Source organism: Pristiophorus japonicus, chromosome 4, assembly GCF_044704955.1.
Source record: "Pristiophorus japonicus isolate sPriJap1 chromosome 4, sPriJap1.hap1, whole genome shotgun sequence".
Classification (NCBI taxonomy): Eukaryota; Metazoa; Chordata; class Chondrichthyes; family Pristiophoridae; genus Pristiophorus; species Pristiophorus japonicus.
The window spans coordinates 177,779,372-177,801,888 of NC_091980.1; the positions used below are offsets into that span (position 1 = coordinate 177,779,372).

Consider the following 22,517-nt stretch of genomic DNA (forward strand, 5'->3'; position numbering starts at 1 on the left):
GAAGAGGAAAAAGTCCTATCTGAAGGCAAAAATTAATATACGGTAGTGAGATTGGGTGACCTAAAGAGCACAGACATCAAATGATTACAATCAATAGCAAGCCACCAGGACCGCTGTTAAACTACTGATACTTAAACGTGCCCCATCCACTGCCTCAAGGTTCATGTAAACACAGCTCCCCTCTATAGCTCAGTAGTGCGGTGGGGCTGAAAGGGTCGGGGATGGAGGTGAATGTAACCAGACCTGCGGCCAGTGCCTCAGGGTCACACACTGACACACCCAGTGCCTCAGGGTCACACACTGACACACCCAGTGCCTCAGGGTCACACACTGACACACCCAGTGCCTCAGGGTCACACACCGACACACCCAGTGCCTCAGGGTCACACACTGACACACCCAGTGCCTCAGGGTCACACACCGACACACCCAGTGCCTCAGGGTCACACACCGACACACCCAGTGCCTCAGGGTCACACACCGACACACCCAGTGCCTCAGGGTCACACACTGACACACCCAGTGCCTCAGGGTCACACACCGACACACCCAGTGCCTCAGGGTCACACACCGACACACCCAGTGCCTCAGGGTCACACACTGACACACCCAGTGCCTCAGGGTCACACACCGACACACCCAGTGCCTCAGGGTCAGACACTGACACACCCAGTGCCTCAGGGTCAGACACTGACACACCCGGTGTCTCAGGGTCTGACATTAACACCCGGTGTCTCAGGGTCTGACATTAACACCCGGTGTCTCAGGGTCTGACATAGACACGCCCAGGCCGCAATTTCACCAATCAAGGCACGGCCAGTGCGGACGAGGTAGGTGGCAGACTGCGACCCCGCACCTGGCTCCATCGCGCCCTGTGGGAGAAAAATCTTCCGTTGATGGGGCTTGTTAAGCCCGACTGCGAGGTTCCCGGCCAATTAAAAGGAAGCAGGTCTGATAATGTCATTTGATGACACGTCATCAGCCGGTTTTCTTAAAGGGACCATGCACAAATTGAATGACAGTTGTGCTGCCAGTGTTCTACAGCATTGAGGTGATGCTAACACTGCCAAGCACTGCACAGAGGTGCATGGCTGCACCCAGGCTCTCCCATGACTCCCTCCAGATGCTTATAGAGGGAGTCACAGCTTGCAGGGAGGTTCTCTTCCCTTCCAATGGACGGAAGGGACCTCCCCAGGAGACCAACACAGCCTGGTTGTGCATTGCACAGGATGGCACAAGCAGGGATGTGGTCAAGAGGGCCTGGCTGCAGTGGCGCAAACCTTTCAATGATCTCAGAAGATCACAAAACGTTACTGCAAAGCCACACTATACCTCATTCTGCTGTGTCTTTTATCACATCCCCATCACTCTGTCTTGCCTACCCCACTCCTGCACATCCTTACTCACACCAACTTACCTTGCACCTCCACCCATCCCTCTATCTACATTATCACTTCCCCACCTCACTAGCCACCCCTCAACATTCACCCTCATCCTTGTCCAATCACACCAACTAACAACACACAAGGGTAGGCACTTGGGTCTTTTAGCCAATGTTCATGTAAAGTTTCTGTTGATGTGTTGCCAAACATTGAAATCTTTATTTTCAACACTTTGCATTCTTGGACAGATGTGTGTGCACCTTTGGAAGTGGCTTAGTGAGTTGTAGAGAATAGTGAGACACAACAATGCCCCCCGCAATGCTGATGAGTGTGAAAGGAATGGCTTGGTCAGTGTAGGGATGCTTTATGGAGCTGGTGTGGGGTGATGCCAATCTGGCGCATCATATGGCAGTCAGGGTGTACAGCGTCAAGTGAAGTAAATGTGGTCATGCTGAGGCCATCCCTGGCCTCCCGGGCAGCAATGTGCTCAGGTGCTGATGCCCTGTGTCCTGTGCAGAATCAGGTGATTGCGGAGCAGCTTGATGTTGTTGGTGGTGCTGCTGGTGTGCCTGGTGATGCTGGTGTTGGGGCTGATTGTGGTGGGATTCTGAGGACTAAGGTGAGATTTTTTCAAGGGCACTGATGCCGTTGGAATAGATGGCAGCTGAAGTTGAGATGACAGAAGCAATCTGTCAATGGTGAGAGAGGAGGTGACAGTGGATAGAGAGTTTACTTTGAAACACTTCCAACCTTCCTAAAGCTGAAAAGTGTATTCCACATCCTGAAGGCTCCAGCTTTTAACATTGGAAAGTGAACAGCTGTGAAATGGTAACTTTTATATCACTTTTGCAGCTCTCATTCAAAGGAATGGGAAGTAATTGAAAACGCAACCTACTTGCCTGACGTGATCCCCGAGTGCTGTGAAACTCATCAAAAAGCTGGAAAAATGGCAAGTGCATGGTAAAATGCTGCTTAAATACCTTTTAACTAGCTCTTATCTAAGTCAATTGGCTGGCTCGCCCGTCGCTTGTTGTCGGGTCTGTAAAGCGCAAACAGACCTGGCACTTGGGAAACTGACATGGAGGCGGGTGAACAGCAGCTTCCCCACCCGCTGTCAATATATAATATTTTGACAATGGACCTCCCTCCAAACCAACCTACCCTCTGAGCGCTGGCAAAATTCCAGCCATAGTTTCTCAGGGTCGAACAGGGTTTAGCAGGGAGGTCCTGCTGCAACTGTACAGGGTATTGGTGAGGCCGCACCTGGAGTACTGCATGCAGTTTTGGTCACCTTACTTAAGGAAGGATATACTAGCTTTGGAGGGGGTACAGAGATGATGCACTAGGCTGATTCCGGAGATGAGGGGGTTACCTTATGATGATAGATTGAGTAGACTGGGTCTTTACTCATTGGAGTTCAGAAGGATGAGGGGTGATCTTATAGAAACATTTAAAATAATGAAAGGGATAGACAACATAGAGGCAGAGAGGTTGTTTCCACTGGTCGGGGAGACTAGAACTAGGGGGCACAGCCTCAAAATACGGGGGAGCCAATTTAAAACCGAGTTGAGAAGGAATTTCTTCTCCCAGAGGGTTGTGAATCTGTGGAATTCTCTGCCCAAGGAAGCAGTTGAGGCTAGCTCATTGAATGTATTCAAATCACAGATAGATAGATTTTTAACCAATAAGGGAATTAAGGGTTATGGGGAGCGGGCGGGTAAGTGGAGCCGAGTCCACGGCCAGATCAGCCATGATCTTGTTGAATGGCGGAGCAGGCTCGAGGGGCTAGATGGCCTACTCCTGTTCCTAATTCTTATGTTCTAACATTAATCTACCCAGTGTCTTGGAGTCCAATTCTGACGAAGGGTCATCATCGACCTGAAACATTAACTCTGTTTCTCTCTCCACAGATGCTGCCTGACCGGCTGAGTATTTCCAGGACTATCTCGGTTGCATCATTGATACTTTGGATATTTGTTATCTTGAATCTAATGTTGACCCATCCAGTGTCTTAGGGTCCTCAATATAAACACTTACCCACAATTCCTTGCACATTAAAAATAATGTCATGGCAACGCTGACCTGATTAATCAAGCTCAGAATCAAAACAGCTCTCTTGCTCGGTATAAACAGGACTGTGGCAGGACATGTAATATTGCTTTGCACACATCAGCAAAGTAGGTACAATTAGGCAATAGCTGAGTCATGCAGGTGCAAACACAAAACTCGAGCCAACTTGCGCACAACAGTCGAAAACCAAATATTTCCTGTGTGTTTCGCTCCTCAAAAACTACTGGTGGATGGGGTTGGTCATTCTGTGAAACCGGCCTAATGATCAGGCTGCACAGAAAGCCTCGATCAGAGGAGCACAAAACAGGTAAATGGAGTTTACAGTCATCGGAAGAGAAAAAATGGAGTAATTTCACGAGTAATGCCAACCTTGTGAAATTCAATTTCTCACTTCATAGAAAAACAGTGCATATTGTTCTCACAGATGTGTGTCAAGACCCCTTGAATGCTGGAACAAGGCCCTACTCTGAGAGGCTGGGTACACTACATGCGGGCGACAGCTTACCTACACAGGAATCAATAACATCTCACAGCACAGGAGGCGGCTGTTCAGCCCATCGTCCTGTGCCGGCTCTTTCAAAAAGCTGTCAAATTAATCTCACTCTTCTCTTTGCCCATAGATCTGCAAATTTTTTCCTTTTAAGTATATATCCGATTCCCTTTTGAAAGTTATTATTGAATCTGCTTCCACCGCCCTTTCAGGCAGTGCATTCCAGATCATAACAACTCTCTGCTTTAAAAAAATTCTCATCTTCCCCCTGGTTCTTTTGCCAATGATCTTTTTAATCTGCGTCCTCTGGTTACCGACCCTCCTGCCAGTGGAAACGGTTTCTCCCTATCTACTCTATCAAAACCCCTCATAATATTGAACACCTCTGTTAAATCTTAACGTGGCAGAGAGAGAAAGCAAGCGAAGAATGAGAGAGGAATTGATCTGGTAAACGATTGAAGGAGTGAGAAGAATAAGGAGGGGGAGAGAAAAAAAAACAGAACAGAAAAAAACTACCAGCGATGAGAATAAATGTGAAATGACAAACACAAGATGAAGCCAGGTCCCTCCCTGTACCTGTTAAACTCGTAGATATCCTCAATGTTTCCGAACAGTGCTGAAACATGTTCAGGTCTGATGGGTAAATCCACAGCATCAATAATGCAACCGAGATAGTCCTGGCAAGGGAAAAAGAGAAAGATAGAGGTTAGATGCGTAACCTTTGAACCGGAGGCTGCCGAGTCAATATTAGCAGCAATTGTCTGCTGTCCCTGCCACAAACTCCGTTCCCCAGCTACTGATACCATCTCCCTCGCTCCCTGGCCACTGACCGAAGGTGAACCAGACGGTTCGCAACCTTGGCGTCCTATTTGACCCTGAGCTGAGCTCCGACCCCACATCCTCTCCAAGACTGCCTACGTATGCCTAACGACCACCTCCGGCCCCGTCTCAGCCCGTCTGCTGTTCAAACTCTCATCCGCGCCTTACTTACCTACAGACCCGACTATTCCTCTGCTTCCCTGGCCAGCCTCCCAACTGCATCCTCAGAAATCTCCAGCTCATCCAAAGCTCTGCTGCCCATATCCTAACTCGCACCGAGTCCCATCACCCTCACCTCTGTGCTCGCTGGACTACATTGGCTTCCAGTATGGCAACATCTCAAATTTAATATTCGCATCCTTGTTTTCAAATCCCTCCATGACCTTGCCCCTCCTTACACCTCTTTAATCTCCTCCAACTCCGACTTCTTATGCATCCCCCACTTCCTTTGCCCCACCATTGGTTCTTGTGCCTTCAACTGTCTAGGCCCCAAGCTCTGGAACTCCCTTCCTAAACCTCTCTCTTCTCCTTTAAGGCACTCCTTATAACCTACCTCTGACTAAGCTTTCATCAACCCTCCTAACATTTACTTCTTTGGCTCAGCATCCATCTTATGATTACATCTCGGGCCTTTTTTGCCCCACCTTAAAAGGTGCTATTATGTAAATGCAAATGTTATCCCTGAAAGTGCTGACTCCCGGGCGCAGCCCTCTGGAACCTCGCCCTTGTCAGAGCAGACAGTGAGGGTCAGAGGATGCTCTATGGTGGGGTCACCACAGCCAAACTTGAGGCTGTCCAGCATCCAAACGCCACACACTGTCCAGCAGGGGTCACTGTGACAGTAATCAGGCCCAAAAACCTTGGTTGATTCACCCTTCCCCAACTCAGTGGTACTGGCCAACTACAGTACAACTCCCACCTCACCAGCCAAGATCAGCTAGCTGTCACAGGTTCACTCTGAGCTTCTGCCTGGTCAGTATAGTGCAACAGCCCACATGGTTCTCCACGAATAACGTTAAAGAAAGATTTGTATGTATAACAACTTGCATTTATATTGCGCCTTTCACTACCCCATTTATCAATGTGCTTTACAGCCAATGAAGTACTTTTGAAGCATAGTCGCTCGGAAATGCGGTTGCCATTTGCGCACAGCAAGCACCCACCAACAGCAATGAGGTAAATGATCAGTTAGTGATATTGGTCGAGGGGGATTAGTATTGGCTTGGACACTGGGGAGAACTCACCTCCTCTTCTTCGAAATAGTGCCCTGGGATCTTTCACGTCCATCTGAGAGGGTAGACGGAATGTCGGTTTAACGTCTCAGTCGAAAGATGGCACCTCAGAGGCGAGTGTGCTACCATTGTGCCAAGGCCGACACCAAGTTAATCCAGCTACCTTACTTTTTTTTTAAAAAAGCATTTCCCTCGATTCAAGACTCATTCTCTCTCCGGCAACAAAGGTGCCGCGACGGAAAGGTAAGAGTGTGCAGTACAGACACAAAGCTGCCCTCATAACGTCTCTGCCAAGATTCCTTCTGTATCTAGAAGATTGCAAGCTGAAAAAGCAGCAGATTAGCAGATATTGATTGACAGAGATAGAGGCCTTGGCAGAGCCCATCAACCTGAGGCACTGAAGAGCTTTCCTGGGGAAATATTTCAAGATAAACATGGTCTGGTGCCAGCTCCTCTGGGAAGTTGTCTACAGAAACGGCGAAGTATCTCAGCACTACCACCTTAGGGTTCATTCACATGACTGTAGCATTGCCGTGAAGTGATTTAGTGTAGTTGCTGCAAAGTGGGTTTGTGTCGCTGCAAAACAAATCTCGTGCCAGGGTCCCACCTAACATCTAAATTCATCAGGAACCAGAGCGAGATTGGCACCGCTTTGACCTTAACACCCAATCTGCAGAGCATACTGTTTAAGCATTGGTGTGAGACGGAATCAAATTACACCTGTAAATACATCCGGAAATTGGAGAGACCATTCCATGGAGGGCTCCCTTCCTACCGCACCAAACAGCAGACTGGACATCACTCCTGGGGCTCAGTCGGACACTGAGCCAGGAGGGTACCAGGGTAACTATCCAGCCTGTGTCGCATCTGCTACTCTCAGCTGGGGTGGCACCTACAATTAACCTCAGAGCCCCGAGGCAAGGAGGGGGAGGGGTGGAGAAAAGAAACCTGCCAAGCCTTCTGTTCATGATTGGCATTCAGTGTTTCTTACTGGGAAATGTGCATAGGTGGTTGTTAAGACAAGGATAGGACTGAAACGTGATGGCTCTCTTGGTTGAGTGGCCTGCAGCTGTGTGCTGTGTGAGGTAGAAAAATGTGGCCACTATTGGCGGACCTGAAGTTCAGCATAGGTGGGAGGGTTGGGGGAGACGGAGGTGATGGGGGAGGGGAGCAGGTAATGGTGGGGTGACGATGGGGAGGGGGCGGGTGACTGGAGGAGGGGGATGGGTGACTGGAGGGGGAGGGGGTTGGGTGTGACTGGGGAGGGGGGGGGGGGAAGAGGGATGGGTGAGGTTGGGGGGGGGGGGGGGAAGACAGGGGGGGTGAGACTGGGGGGGGAAAGGGGGGGTGAAAGTGGGGGGGAAAGTGGGGGTGAGACAGGAGTGAAAGGGGGGGGGTGAGACTAGGGGGGTGAGGGGGTGTACAGAGGTTTAGAGGGCGACGACAGCGGGAGAGGAGATCATGGAGGAGGGGGAGGGATCACGGGGGAGGGGGAAGTGTGGAGGTGGTAATGGGAGGGGAGATGAGAGCTGTCGGTGGGTACCCCACATTCCTGCCGTTTACTCAAGGCTGCTTCGTCGATGAAGTACTTGGAGTCAGTGAGCTGGGCGGACAGGGCTGTTGTTTGAACAATGTAAACATCCTGTGTGAAGGGCAACAGTATCTCAGCTTTCGTCATTAGCTCTGAATTACTGGCACGCACCTGCTCGAACATTAAACACACACACAGCCATGTGACAGGTGAATGGAATGGGACACTGGACAGTGCCCAGTTTCCACTCAGTGAATTGTGAAGGTCATTAAACACCTCAAGACCAAGGCAGAAAAGGCTTACATTTAGAGGCAGTCAACTGATAGACTAAGCCTGCCCATGGCTGCTTCCAGCTACATCCTTCTGGTCAACACATCGGCAGTCCAAGAAAAAGAAAGAATTCTCATACAGTGCGTTTCACCAACTCAGAAAATCCCAAAGTGCTTTACAGCTAATGAAGCACCATTCTGAATTGTAGTCACTGTTGTGATGTAGGAAACGCGGCAGCCAATTTGCACACAGCAAGCTCCCACCAACAGCAATGAGATCATTACAGTTAGTGATGATGGTTGAGGGATAAAATGTGGCCAGGACACCGGGAGAAACCCCCCTGCTCTTCTTCGAAATAGTGCCGTGGGATCTTTCGCACTCACTGAGAAGGCAGGTGGGGCCTCGGTTCAACGTCTCATCTGAATGTCAGCACCTCTGACAGTGCAGCACTCCCCCAGTAGTGTACAGGAGTGTTAGCCTTGATTACGTGATCAATTCTCTGGAGTGGGGATTGAGCCCATAAGCTTCTGTCTCAGGAAAAGCGCTACCACTGAGCCATGGTTGATGCCTGGGGAACAAAACAAGCCCTCCTTAAAGGGATCAAAAATATAATCAGAAGTTGGTTCAAGTAGGTTCAACTCCTACTCCAGACATTTGAACACAAAACCTCAGCTGGCACTCCCAATGCAGTACTGAGGGAGTGCTGCACTGTCAGAGCTGCTTTCTTTCAGATGAGACGTTAAACCGAGGCCCCGTCTGTCCTCTCAGATGGGCTTAAAATATCCCATGGTACTATTTCGAGGAAGAGCAGGGGAGTTCCCCCCAGTGCCTGATCAATATTTATCCCCCAATCAACAACACTAAAACATAGTCACTTATCACAATGTAGTTTGTGGGATCTTGCTATGCGCAAATTGGCTGCTGTGTTTCCTACATTACAATTGGCTGTGAAACGCTTTGGGATGGCTTGAAGTGGTGAAAGGCACTATATAAATGCAAGTTCTTTCCTTTTTAGTCAGGTTCTATTCCTTTTGACACAAGACTATCATATAATCGGCCCTTTTCATGTTGAATGCTCTGATTAATTTTCAAAAAGAAATGTTTTCAATTGAACTCTCTTATTAGGAACTCTTCAACGCAATCCTCTTGAAACAAACTGTTTCCTTAGTAACCTGATGAAAGATCCATTGCACTCAGGCAAGACATCAATTAATGCAGAGAAGATGAAAGCCTGATTACTGCAACCGTCAGTATGAAATCTTTGTACCCACAAGGTCTTGCTGCATGGATACTTCACACAATGACCATCAAACAAGGTAATAGTGAAGGTTCAAAGACAGAAAGAGAGAAAGAATGAAAGACAGAACGAGAGAACGAAAGAACAAACAAAAGAAAGACTTGCATTTATATATCACCTTTTATGACTTCAGGATGCCCCAAAGCACTTCACAGCCAATGAAGTATTTTATGAAGAGTGGTCGTTGTTGTTATGCACAGGAAGCTCCCACAAACAGTAATGTGATAAATGACCAGATAAACTGTTTGTGATGTTTGTTGAGAGACACCGGGGATAACTCCCCTGCCCTTTTTTTGAATAGCATCATGGATCTTTAACATCCACCCGAGAAGGCAGACGGGGCCTCGGTTTAACCTCTCATCTGAAGACGGCACCTCCGACAGTGCGGTACTCCCTCAGCACTGCACTGAAATGTCAGCCTGGATTATGTGCTCAGGTCTCTTGAACCCACGACCTTCTGACTCAAAGGCATGAGAGCAAATGACACAATACATTTGCAGCTGGCACCTATAACCTCAACTCTCGATCACCCGTCCCTTCATTTTCAGATCTCAGTCCTGGAATATACAGGCCTTTCTTCCTCTCCACTTCCCTCCTCCATAAAAGCAGACGTTAGGCCTCCTATTCGACTGTAACTAGCCACTGTCACCAGGAAAATTTTCCCACAGCCAAAGGCTTAGTTTGGAATTAAAATAGCCACTGGTTAAAAAAAAGTTCTGAAGCCCAGGCCTACTGCCAAGTGGAGTTTATTAAGAATGAGACACGGGGGCACAGGACCGCCTGCGGTGTCACTGCGAGAATTATTCCCTTTCTGACAGAAAATGTAAGAGAAAAAAAAAAAGAGAGAGAAAATGAGAGAAGAGAGAACAAAGGAAAAGAGAGAAAGAGAAAAGAGAAGGAATAAAATGAGAGAAAAGATAAAGAAAATGAGAGATAGAGAAAGACTGAGAAAGAGTGTGAGAAGGAGAGAGTGTGAAAGAGATAGAGAAAGAGAGAGAGAGAGAGAATGAGCGCAGATCACCTGTCAACCAATGTTTGAAGGAATGATTAACAAATAGAAACCAAATGGGGCCTTGCGGGAACTGTAACGACCTCAGATTCACCTTTGGTTTGTGTCAACTATTCCCACTCAGCTGACCATTAAACATAAGCTCCAGCCTTAACGTGGCAGTTCCACATTTACCTATTGTAACCTTTGTTTAACCTACAGTATCTCTCTCACATACAGATCCATCAAATTGCAATCAATGGCGGTAAAGCTCACTCATTTTGGTTTAAAAACCGAACTGATTTTGATGCATCACTCTTAAACACAGCTCCATGTGTTTAAACAGTTTCATAGTCATCATCCAACTCCCTCTGACAATATCTGTGCTTTGGACAGCCCTGCTCAAGGACTCCATCTGGAAAGAACACGCTGCCTTCAACTCTGCTGCTTTTGACACAATTGACCACACCATTTTCCTCCAACGCCTCTCCTCCATTGTCCAGCTCGGTACCAGGGGCTGTTCACGTTTGGTCCACTCTCACCAATCTCAGCATCTCAACCAATGGTTTCTCTTCCCACCTTACATTGCCAGCTCAGGAGTCCTCCCTAGGATCCACACATGGGCCCCAATCTCCGCACTGTGGTAGCACTCTCGCCTGAGTCAAAAGGTTGTGGGTTAAGCCTCACTCAATGGACTTGAGCACAAGAATCCAGGCTGCAACTCCCAGTGCAGTGCTGAGGGAGTGCTGCACAGTTAGAGGTACCATCCTTCGGATGAGACATTAACCGAGGTCCTGTCTGCTCTCTCGAAGAAGAGCAAGAGAGTTCACCCTGGTGTCCTGGCCAATATTTATCCCTCAATCAGCATCACTAAAACAGATTATCTGGCCATCATCACATTCCTGTTTGAGGGAGTTGGTTGTGTACAGATTGATTGCTGCAGTTCCTACATTAGAACAGCGACTACACCTCTAAAAGTACTTAATTGGTTGTATAACCTTTTGGGACGTCCTAAGGTTGTGAAAGGCGTGACATGAATACAAGTCTTTGGTTCTTCCTTTCTTGCATCTACCTCATCCAGTCATGGGGTCAGCTTCCACGCACACGCTGGCAACGCCCAGCTCTACCTCTGCACCACCTCTCTCTCTCTCTCTCCACCCCTCCACTGCCTGTGTTGTAAGGCTGCCTGTCCCACATCCACTTCTGGAGGAGCTGCAATTTCCTCCAGTTGGACATTGGGAAGCCTGAAGCTTTCGTTTTCGGTCCCCATCAGAAACTCTGTACCTTTATCGCCACCCCTGCTCCCTGGCCACTCTAAGGCAGAATCAGATTGTTCGCACACTCACCACCTTACTGGACCCCAAGCTAAGCTGCTGACTGCCTACTTCCACCTTTGTAACATCGCCCGTCTCCACCCTTGGCCAATATTTATCCCTCATTGTCTCGACTCCCTGCCACAAACTCCGCTGCCTAGCCACCGACTGCATCCGTCTCTCAGGCCACTGGCTGAACCAGATTGTTCGCAAACTTGAAGTTCTATTGACCCTGAAATGAGCTTTCAATGCCATATCTGCTCCATCACCAAGATCTCCTACTTCCACTTCCCAAACACTCTGCCTCAGCTCATCTGCTGCTGAAACCCTCATCAATGCCTCTGTTACCTCTAGAATCGACTATCCCAATGCCCTTCATGCTGGACTGAGAGTGAGAGTGAGCGCGACAGTGAGCGAGTGCGTGAGCGCGCGACAGTGAGCGAATGCGTGACCGCGCGACAGTGAGCGAGTGCGTGAGCGAGAGCGAGAGCGCGACATTGCGAGCGCGATAGTGAGCGAGAGCGAGAGCGCGACAGTGAGCGAGAGCGAGAGCGCGACAGTGAGCGAGAGCGCGAGCCCGACAGTGAGCGAGAGCGCGAGCCCGACAGTGAGCGAGAGCGCGAGCCCGACAGTGAGCGAGAGCGCGAGCCCGACAGTGAGCGAGAGCGCGAGCCCGACAGTGAGCGAGAGCGCGAGCCCGACAGTGAGCGAGTGCGCGAGCGCGACAGTGAGCGAGTGAGCGAGCGCGACAGTGAGCGAGTGCGCGAGCGCGACAGTGAGCGAGTGAGTGAGCGCGACAGTGAGCGAGTGCGTGAGCGAGACAGTGAGCGCGACAGTGAGCGAGTGAGTGAGCGCGACAGTGAGCGCGACAGTGAGCGCGACAGTGAGCGAGTGCGTGAGCGAGTGAGTGAGCGCGACAGTGAGCGAGTGAGTGAGCGCGACAGTGAGCGAGTGAGTGAGCGCGACAGTGAGCGAGTGAGTGAGCGCGACAGTGAGCGAGTGCGTGAGCGCGACAGTGAGCGAGTGCGTGAGCGCGACAGTGAGCGAGTGAGTGAGCGCGACAGTGAGCGAGTGAGTGAGCGCGACAGTGAGCGCGACAGTGAGCGAGTGCGTGAGCGCGACAGTGAGCGAGTGCGTGAGCGCGCGACAGTGAGCGAGTGCGTGAGCGCGCGACAGTGAGCGAGTGCGTGAGCGCGCGACAGTGAGCGAGTGCGTGAACGCGACAGTGAGCGAGAGCGTGAGCGCGACAGTGAGCGCGACCGTGAGCGCGACCGTGAGCGCGACCGTGAGCGCGACCGTGAGCGAGTGCGTGAGCGCGACAGTGAGCGAGTGAGTGAGCGCGACAGTGAGCGAGTGAGTGAGCGCGACAGTGAGCGAGTGAGTGGGCGCGACAGTGAGCGAGTGAGTGGGCGCGACAGTGAGCGAGTGAGTGGGCGCGACAGTGAGCGAGTGCGTGGGCGCGACAGTGAGCGAGTGAGCGGGCGCGACAGTGAGCGAGTGAGCGGGCGCGACAGTGAGCGCGTGAGAGAGCGAGTGCGTGAGCGCGTGAGTGAGCGAGCGAGTGAGCGCGACAGTGAGCGAGCGAGTGAGCGCGACAGTGAGCGAGCGAGTGAGCGCGACAGTGAGCGAGCGAGTGAGCGCGACAGTGAGCGAGCGAGTGAGCGCGACAGTGAGCGCGACAGTGAGCGAGCGCGTGAGCGCGACAGTGAGCGAGCGCGTGAGCGCGACAGTGAGCAAGAGCGTGAGCGCGACAGTGAGCGAGTGAGCGCGACAGTGAGCGAGAGCGTGAGCGCGACAGTGAGCGCGACAGTGAGCGAGAGCGTGAGCGCGACAGTGAGCGCGACAGTGAGCGAGTGGGAGCGCGACAGTGAGCGCGACAGTGAGCGCGACAGTGAGCGCGACAGTGAGCGAGAGCGTGAGCGCGACAGTGAGCGCGACAGTGAGCGCGACAGTGAGCGCGACAGTGAGCGCGACAGTGAGCGCGACAGTGAGCGCGACAGTGAGCGCGACAGTGAGCGCGACAGTGAGCGCGACAGTGAGCGCGACAGTGAGCGCGACAGTGAGCGCGACAGTGAGCGCGACAGTGAGCGCGACAGTGAGCGCGACAGTGAGCGCGACAGTGAGCGAGTGGGAGCGCGACAGTGAGCGAGTGGGAGCGCGACAGTGAGCGAGTGGGAGCGCGACAGTGAGCGAGTGGGAGCGCGACAGTGAGCGAGTGCGTGAGCGAGTGAGTGAGCGCGACAGTGAGCGAGAGCGTGAGCGCGACAGTGAGCGAGACAGTGAACGAGTGAGTGAGCGAGAGCGTGAGCACGACAGTGAGCGAGAGCGTGAGCACGACAGTGAGCGAGAGCGTGAGCACGACAGTGAGCGAGAGCGTGAGCACGACAGTGAGCGAGAGCGTGAGCACGACAGTGAGCGAGACAGTGAGCGAGAGCGTGAGCGAGAGCGTGAGCGAGAGCGTGAGCGAGAGCGTGAGCACGACAGTGAGCGCGACAGTGAGCGCGACAGTGAGCGCGACAGTGAGCGCGACAGTGAGCGCGACCGTGAGCGCGACCGTGAGCGCGACCGTGAGCGCGACCGTGAGCGCGACCGTGAGCGCGACCGTGAGCGCGACCGTGAGCGAGTGCGTGAGCGCGACAGTGAGCGAGTGCTTGAGCGCGACAGTGAGCGAGTGCGTGAGCGAGTGCGTGAGCGAGTGAGTGAGCGCGACAGTGAGCGAGTGAGTGAGCGCGACAGTGAGCGAGTGAGTGAGCGCGACAGTGAGCGCGACAGTGAGCGAGTGCGTGAGCGCGACAGTGAGCGAGTGCGTGAGCGCGCGACAGTGAGCGAGTGCGTGAGCGCGACAGTGAGCGAGTGCGTGAGCGCGACAGTGAGCGAGTGCGTGAGCGCGACAGTGAGCGAGAGCGTGAGCGCGACTGTGAGCGCGACAGTGAGCGCGACAGTGAGCGCGACAGTGAGCGCGACAGTGAGCGCGACAGTGAGCGCGACAGTGAGCGCGACAGTGAGCGCGACAGTGAGCGCGACAGTGAGCGAGTGAGTGAGCGCGACAGTGAGCGAGTGAGTGAGCGCGACAGTGAGCGAGAGCGTGAGCGCGACAGTGAGCGCGACAGTGAGCGAGTGGGAGCGCGACAGTGAGCGAGTGAGTGAGCGCGACAGTGAGCGAGAGCGTGAGCGCGACAGTGAGCGCGACAGTGAGCGCGACAGTGAGCGCGACAGTGAGCGAGTGGGCGCGCGACAGTGAGCGAGAGCGTGAGCGAGACAGTGAGCGAGTGAGTGAGCGAGAGCGTGAGCACGACAGTGAGCGAGAGCGTGAGCACGACAGTGAGCGAGACAGTGAGCGAGACAGTGAGCGAGACAGTGAGCGAGAGCGTGAGCACGACAGTGAGCGAGACAGTGAGCGAGACAGTGAGCGAGACAGTGAGCGAGACAGTGAGCGAGACAGTGAGCGAGAGCGTGAGCACGACAGTGAGCGAGACAGTGAGCGAGACAGTGAGCGAGACAGTGAGCGAGACAGTGAGCGAGACAGTGAGCGAGACAGTGAGCGAGACAGTGAGCGAGACAGTGAGCGAGACAGTGAGCGAGACAGTGAGCGAGACAGTGAGCGAGACAGTGAGCGAGACAGTGAGCGAGACGAGACAGTGAGCGAGTGAGTGAGCGCGACAGTGAGCGAGAGCGTGAGCACGACAGTGAGCGAGAGCGTGAGCACGACAGTGAGCGAGACAGTGAGCGAGACAGTGAGCGCGACAGTGAGCGAGCGAGTGAGCGCGACAGTGAGCGAGCGCGTGAGCGCGACAGTGAGCGAGCGAGTGAGCGCGACAGTGAGCGAGCGAGTGAGCGCGACAGTGAGCGAGCGCGTGAGCGCGACAGTGAGCGAGTGAGCGCGACAGTGAGCAAGAGCGTGAGCGCGACAGTGAGCGAGTGAGCGCGACAGTGAGCGAGAGCGTGAGCGCGACAGTGAGCGCGACAGTGAGCGAGAGCGTGAGCGCGACAGTGAGCGCGACAGTGAGCGCGACAGTGAGCGCGACAGTGAGCGCGACAGTGAGCGCGACAGTGAGCGCGACAGTGAGCGCGACAGTGAGCGCGACAGTGAGCGAGTGGGAGCGCGACAGTGAGCGAGTGGGAGCGCGACAGTGAGCGAGTGAGTGAGCGCGACAGTGAGCGAGAGCGTGAGCGCGACAGTGAGCGCGACAGTGAGCGCGACAGTGAGCGCGACAGTGAGCGCGACAGTGAGCGCGACAGTGAGCGCGACAGTGAGCGCGACAGTGAGCGCGACAGTGAGCGCGACAGTGAGCGCGACAGTGAGCGAGTGGGCGCGCGACAGTGAGCGAGTGGGCGCGCGACAGTGAGCGAGAGCGTGAGCACGACAGTGAGCGAGAGCGTGAGCGAGTGAGTGAGCGCGACAGTGAGCGAGACAGTGAACGAGTGAGTGAGCGAGAGCGTGAGCACGACAGTGAGCGAGAGCGTGAGCACGACAGTGAGCGAGAGCGTGAGCACGACAGTGAGCGAGACAGTGAGCGAGACAGTGAGCGAGACAGTGAGCGAGACAGTGAGCGAGACAGTGAGCGAGACAGTGAGCGAGACAGTGAGCGAGACAGTGAGCGAGACAGTGAGCGAGACAGTGAGCGAGAGCGTGAGCACGACAGTGAGCGAGACAGTGAGCGAGACAGTGAGCGCGACAGTGAGCGCGACCGTGAGCGAGTGCGTGAGCGCGACAGTGAGCGAGTGCGTGAGCGCGACAGTGAGCGAGTGCTTGAGCGCGACAGTGAGCGAGTGCTTGAGCGCGACAGTGAGCGAGTGCGTGAGCGCGACAGTGAGCGAGAGCGTGAGCACGACAGTGAGCGAGACAGTGAGCGAGACAGTGAGCGCGACAGTGAGCGCGACAGTGAGCGCGACCGTGAGCGAGTGCGTGAGCGCGACAGTGAGCGAGTGCTTGAGCGCGACAGTGAGCGAGTGCGTGAGCGCGACAGTGAGCGAGTGCTTGAGCGCGACAGTGAGCGAGTGCGTGAGCGAGTGAGTGAGCGCGACAGTGAGCGAGTGCGTGAGCGCGACAGTGAGCGAGTGCGTGAGCGCGACAGTGAGCGAGTGCGTGAGCGCGACAGTGAGCGAGTGAGTGAGCGCGACAGTGAGCGAGTGAGTGAGCGCGACAGTGAGCGCGACAGTGAGCGAGTGCGTGAGCGCGCGACAGTGAGCGAGTGCGTGAGCGCGCGACAGTGAGCGAGTGCGTGAACGCGACAGTGAGCGAGTGCGTGAGCGCGCGACAGTGAGCGAGTGCGTGAACGCGACAGTGAGCGAGAGCGTGAGCGCGACCGTGAGCGCGACCGTGAGCGCGACCGTGAGCGCGACCGTGAGCGCGACCGTGAGCGAGTGCGTGAGCGCGACAGTGAGCGAGTGCGTGAGCGCGACAGTGAGCGAGTGCGTGAGCGCGACAGTGAGCGAGTGCGTGAGCGCGACAGTGAGCGAGTGCGTGAGTGAGTGAGCGCGACAGTGAGCGAGTGAGTGAGCGCGACAGTGAGCGCGACAGTGAGCGAGAGCGTGAGCGAGAGCGTGAGCGCGACAGTGAGCGCGACAGTGAGCGCGACAGTGAGCGCGACAGTGAGCGCGACAGTGAGCGCGACAGTGAGCGCGACAGTGAGCGAGTGGGAGCGCGACAGTGAGCGAGTGAGTGAGCGCGACAGTGAGCGCGACAGTGAGCGAGTGGGAGCGCGACAGTGAGCGAGTGAGTGAGCGCGACAGTGAGCGAGTGAGTGAGCGCGACAGTGAGCGAGAGCGTGAGCGCGACAGTGAGCGCGACAGTGAGCGCGACAGTGAGCGCGACAGTGAGCGCGACAGTGAGCGCGACAGTGAGCGCGACAGTGAGCGAGTGGGAGCGCGACAGTGAGCGAGTGAGTGAGCGCGACAGTGAGCGAGAGCGTGAGCGCGACAGTGAGCGCGACAGTGAGCGAGTGGGAGCGCGACAGTGAGCGAGTGAGTGAGCGCGACAGTGAGCGAGAGCGTGAGCGCGACAGTGAGCGCGACAGTGAGCGCGACAGTGAGCGCGACAGTGAGCGCGACAGTGAGCGCGACAGTGAGCGCGACAGTGAGCGAGAGCGTGAGCGCGACAGTGAGCGAGACAGTGAGCGAGCGAGAGCGTGAGCACGACAGTGAGCGAGAGCGTGAGCACGACAGTGAGCGAGAGCGTGAGCACGACAGTGAGCGAGAGCGTGAGCGAGAGCGTGAGCGAGAGCGTGAGCGAGACAGTGAGCGAGACAGTGAGCGAGACAGTGAGCGAGACAGTGAGCGAGACAGTGAGCGAGACAGTGAGCGAGTGAGTGAGCGCGACAGTGAGCGAGAGCGTGAGCACGACAGTGAGCGAGACAGTGAGCGAGACAGTGAGCGAGACAGTGAGCGAGACAGTGAGCGAGACAGTGAGCGAGTGAGTGAGTGCAACAGTGAGCGAGTGAGTGAGCGCGACAGTGAGCGAGTGAGCGCGACAGTGAGCGAGAGCGTGAGCACGACAGTGAGCGAGAGCGTGAGCGCGACAGTGAGCGAGAGCGTGAGCGCGACAGTGAGCGAGAGCGTGAGCGCGACAGTGAGCGAGAGCGTGAGCGCGACAGTGAGCGAGAGCGTGAGCGAGTGAGTGAGCGAGAGCGTGAGCACGACAGTGAGCGAGAGCGTGAGCACGACAGTGAGCGAGAGCGTGAGCACGACAGTGAGCGAGAGCGTGAGCACGACAGTGAGCGAGACAGTGAGCACGACAGTGAGCGAGTGAGTGAGCGCGACAGTGAGCGAGACAGTGAGCGAGTGAGTGAGCGCGACAGTGAGCGAGACAGTGAGCGAGTGAGTGAGCGCGACAGTGAGCGAGTGAGTGAGCGCGACAGTGAGCGAGTGAGTGAGCGCGACAGTGAGCGAGTGAGTGAGCGCGACAGTGAGCGAGTGAGTGAGCGCGACAGTGAGCGAGTGAGTGAGCGCGACAGTGAGCGAGTGAGTGAGCGCGACAGTGAGCGAGTGAGTGAGCGCGACAGTGAGCGAGTGAGTGAGCGCGACAGTGAGCGAGTGAGTGAGCGCGACAGTGAGCGAGACAGTGAGCGCGCGACAGTGAGCGAGTGCGTGAGTACGACAGTGAGCGAGACAGTGAGCGAGTGAGTGAGCGCGCGACAGTGAGCGAGTGAGTGAGCGCGACAGTGAGCGAGACAGTGAGCGAGTGAGTGAGCGCGACAGTGAGCGAGACAGTGAGCGAGTGAGTGAGCGCGACAGTGAGCGAGTGCGTGAGCGCGACAGTGAGCGAGTGCGTGAGCGCGACAGTGAGCGAGAGCATGAGCGCGCGACAGTGAGCGAGTGAGTGAGCGCGACAGTGAGCGAGTGCGTGAGCGCGCGACAGTGAGCGAGTGCGTGAGCGCGACAGTGAGCGAGTGCGTGAGCGCGACAGTGAGCGAGTGCGTGAGCGCGACAGTGAGCGAGTGCGTGAGCGCGACAGTGAGCGAGAGCATGAGCGCGCGACAGTGAGCGAGTGCGTGAGCGCGCGACAGTGAGCGAGTGCGTGAGCGCGACAGTGAGCGAGTGAGTGAGCGCGACAGTGAGCGAGTGTGTGAGCGCGACAGTGAGCGAGAGCGTGAACGCGACAGTGAGCGCGACAGTGAGCGAGTGAGTGAGCGCGACAGTGAGCGAGTGTGTGAGCGCGACAGTGAGCGAGAGCGTGAACGCGACAGTGAGCGAGAGCGTGAACGCGACAGTGAGCGAGAGCGTGAACGCGACAGTGAGCGAGTGAGTGAGCGTGACAGTGAGCGAGTGTGTGATCGAGTGAGTGAGCGCGACAGTGAGCGAGTGAGTGAGCGCGACAGTGAGCGAGCGCGACAGTGAGCGAGTGTGTGAGCGCGCGACAGTGAGCGAGTGTGTGAGCGCGACAGTGAGTGAGCGTGACAGTGAGCGAGTGTGTGATCGAGTGAGTGAGCGCGACAGTGAGCGAGTGAGTGAGCGCGACAGTGAGCGAGCGCGACAGTGAGCGAGTGTGTGAGCGCGACAGTGAGCGAGTGAGTGAGCGTGACAGTGAGCGAGTGTGTGATCGAGTGAGTGAGCGCGACAGTGAGCGAGCGCGACAGTGAGCGAGTGAGTGAGCGTGACAGTGAGCGAGTGTGTGATCGAGTGAGTGAGCGCGACAGTGAGCAAGTGAGTGAGCGCGACAGTGAGCGAGCGCGACAGTGAGCGAGTGCGTGAGCGCGACAGTGAGCGAGTGCGTGAGCGCGACAGTGAGCGAGTGTGTGAGCGCGACAGTGAGCGAGTGCGTGAGCGCGACAGTGAGCGAGTGAGTGAGCGCGCGACAGTGAGCGAGTGCGTGAGTACGACAGTGAGCGAGACAGTGAGCGAGTGAGTGAGCGCGCGACAGTGAGCGAGTGAGTGAGCGCGACAGTGAGCGAGACAGTGAGCGAGTGAGTGAGCGCGACAGTGAGCGAGACAGTGAGCGAGTGAGTGAGCGCGACAGTGAGCGAGTGCGTGAGCGCGACAGTGAGCGAGTGCGTGAGCGCGACAGTGAGCGAGTGTGTGAGCGCGCGACAGTGAGCGAGTGAGTGAGCGCGACAGTGAGCGAGTGCGTGAGCGCGCGACAGTGAGCGAGTGCGTGAGCGCGACAGTGAGCGAGTGCGTGAGCGCGACAGTGAGCGAGTGCGTGAGCGCGACAGTGAGCGAGTGCGTGAGCGCGACAGTGAGCGAGAGCATGAGCGCGCGACAGTGAGCGAGTGCGTGAGCGCGCGACAGTGAGCGAGTGCGTGAGCGCGACAGTGAGCGAGTGAGTGAGCGCGACAGTGAGCGAGTGTGTGAGCGCGACAGTGAGCGAGAGCGTGAACGCGACAGTGAGCGCGACAGTGAACGAGTGAGTGAGCGCGACAGTGAGCGAGTGTGTGAGCGCGACAGTGAGCGAGAGCGTGAACGCGACAGTGAGCGAGAGCGTGAACGCGACAGTGAGCGAGTGAGTGAGCGTGACAGTGAGCGAGTGTGTGATCGAGTGAGTGAGCGCGACAGTGAGCGAGTGAGTGAGCGCGACAGTGAGCGAGCGCGACAGTGAGCGAGTGTGTGAGCGCGCGACAGTGAGCGAGTGTGTGAGCGCGACAGTGAGTGAGCGTGACAGTGAGCGAGTGTGTGATCGAGTGAGTGAGCGCGACAGTGAGCGAGTGAGTGAGCGCGACAGTGAGCGAGCGCGACAGTGAGCGAGTGTGTGAGCGCGACAGTGAGCGAGTGAGTGAGCGTGACAGTGAGCGAGTGTGTGATCGAGTGAGTGAGCGCGACAGTGAGCGAGCGCGACAGTGAGCGAGTGAGTGAGCGTGACAGTGAGCGAGTGTGTGATCGAGTGAGTGAGCGCGACAGTGAGCAAGTGAGTGAGCGCGACAGTGAGCGAGCGCGACAGTGAGCGAGTGCGTGAGCGCGACAGTGAGCGAGTGCGTGAGCGCGACAGTGAGCGAGTGTGTGAGCGCGACAGTGAGCGAGTGCGTGAGCGCGACAGTGAGCGAGTGAGTGAGCGCGCGACAGTGAGCGAGTGTGTGAGCGCGACAGTGAGCGAGTGTGTGAGCGCGACAGTGAGCGAGTGCGACAGTGAGCGAGTGTGTGAGCGCGCGACAGTGAGTGTGTGAGCGCGCGACAGTGAGCGAGTGTGTGAGCGCGCGACAGTGAGCGAGTGTGTGAGTGCGCGACAGTGAGCGAGTGTGTGAGCGCGCGACAGTGAGCGAGTGTGTGAGCGCGACAGTGAACGAGTGAGTGAGTGCGACAGTGAGCGAGTGTGTGAGCGCGCGACAGTGAGCGAGTGTGTGAGCGCGCGACAGTGAGCGAGTGTGTGAGCGCGCGACAGTGAGCGAGAGAGCATGCGAGAGGGTGTGCGCAAGAGAGTGCACGAGCATGAATGTGAGAGAGTGAGAGAGTGAGAGTATGTGCGAGTCTTTAACCCCCAGTCACACCGAAGCAATAAGTGGTGAGCAGACTGCATCTCTGAGCCCCTTGGAGGTTCCCTCCCAAACTGCTGCCTTATTACTGTGTCTTTTGAGCTCCTGACAGACTTGGCCAGTTGCCCAATGGGATGGTCGCTGTGCACTTGAGCGATTTTGTTGGCTAGATGCCCAAAGCCACAATTGCCTCGATCTGGTGCCAATAGGCGGCCTGCGTTAAGAGTGAAGGCCGGATTCCTGTGGCAGTCTCAGGTTTGTGCACACACACCAACGCCCCTGCTTCCTGTCTCCGGCTGATGTGTCAGGTGCTTTTTTACTAATCCCCTTCCTTGGACCCCCCACTCATTACCGAGTAATGAATCTTACAGCACAGGAGGAGCTCATTTGGTCCTTTGTAAGAGCTCTCCAATTAGTCCCACTCTTTGCCCATAGTCCTGCAAACTTCTCCTTTTCAAGTATATATCCAATTCCCTTTCAAAAGTTACTATTAAATCTGCCTCCACCACCCTTTCAGGCAGCGCATTCCAGATCATAACAACTCGCTGTGTGAAAAAATAATCATCCCCCCCCGCCCCCCACGCTGGTTCTTTTTGATATTAAATCTGTGTGCGCTGGTTATCGACCCTCCTGCCAGTGGAAACTGTTACTCCCGATCTACTCTATCAAAACCCCCTTTGAACACCTCTAATAAATCTCCCTTAAAGAGAACAATCCCAACTTCTCTACTCAGTTTCTTGAAGGGGCCTGGATATCGGATTTGCTGGACGCGCTCCAGCCTTCGAACTCACCGGGCAGTGGACAGCGGGTTTCAGGGCGCACATAGTACCACTGGCCAGAATACCAGTGATCAGCACATCTGGTGCCTGCCAGCACAGCACCAGAAGATCGGTGTGTCCAGGAAAGGAAAGAGCTTGCATTTATGCAGCACGTTTCACAACCTCAGATGTCCCAAAGCGCTTTACAGCCAATGAAGTACTTTTGAAGTGTGATCACTGTTGTAATGTAGGAAACGCAGAAGCCAATTTGTGCACAGCAAGGTCCCACAAACAGCAATGACCAGATAATCTGGTTTTATCTGGTTGAGGGACAAATATTGGCCAGGACACTGAGGAAAACACACCTGCTCTTCTTCCAACAGTGCCATCGGGTCTTTAACCCGAGAGGGCAGACGAGGCCTCGGGTTAAACTCTCATCTGAAAGATGACATCTCCGACAGTGCA

General features: G+C 55.2%; 1 protein-coding gene across 1 annotated transcript in view; it reads right to left on the reverse strand.

Moving 5' to 3' along the window:
- Nucleotides 1–22,517, reverse strand: part of LOC139263178 (pleckstrin homology domain-containing family G member 3-like) — a 221,497-nt gene that overhangs the window by 52,993 nt on the left and 145,987 nt on the right. The window contains exon 5 of the mRNA XM_070878852.1: nt 4,519–4,619. Coding sequence (XP_070734953.1) covers nt 4,519–4,619 — 101 coding nt within the window. The remainder of the gene's footprint in view (nt 1–4,518; nt 4,620–22,517) is intronic.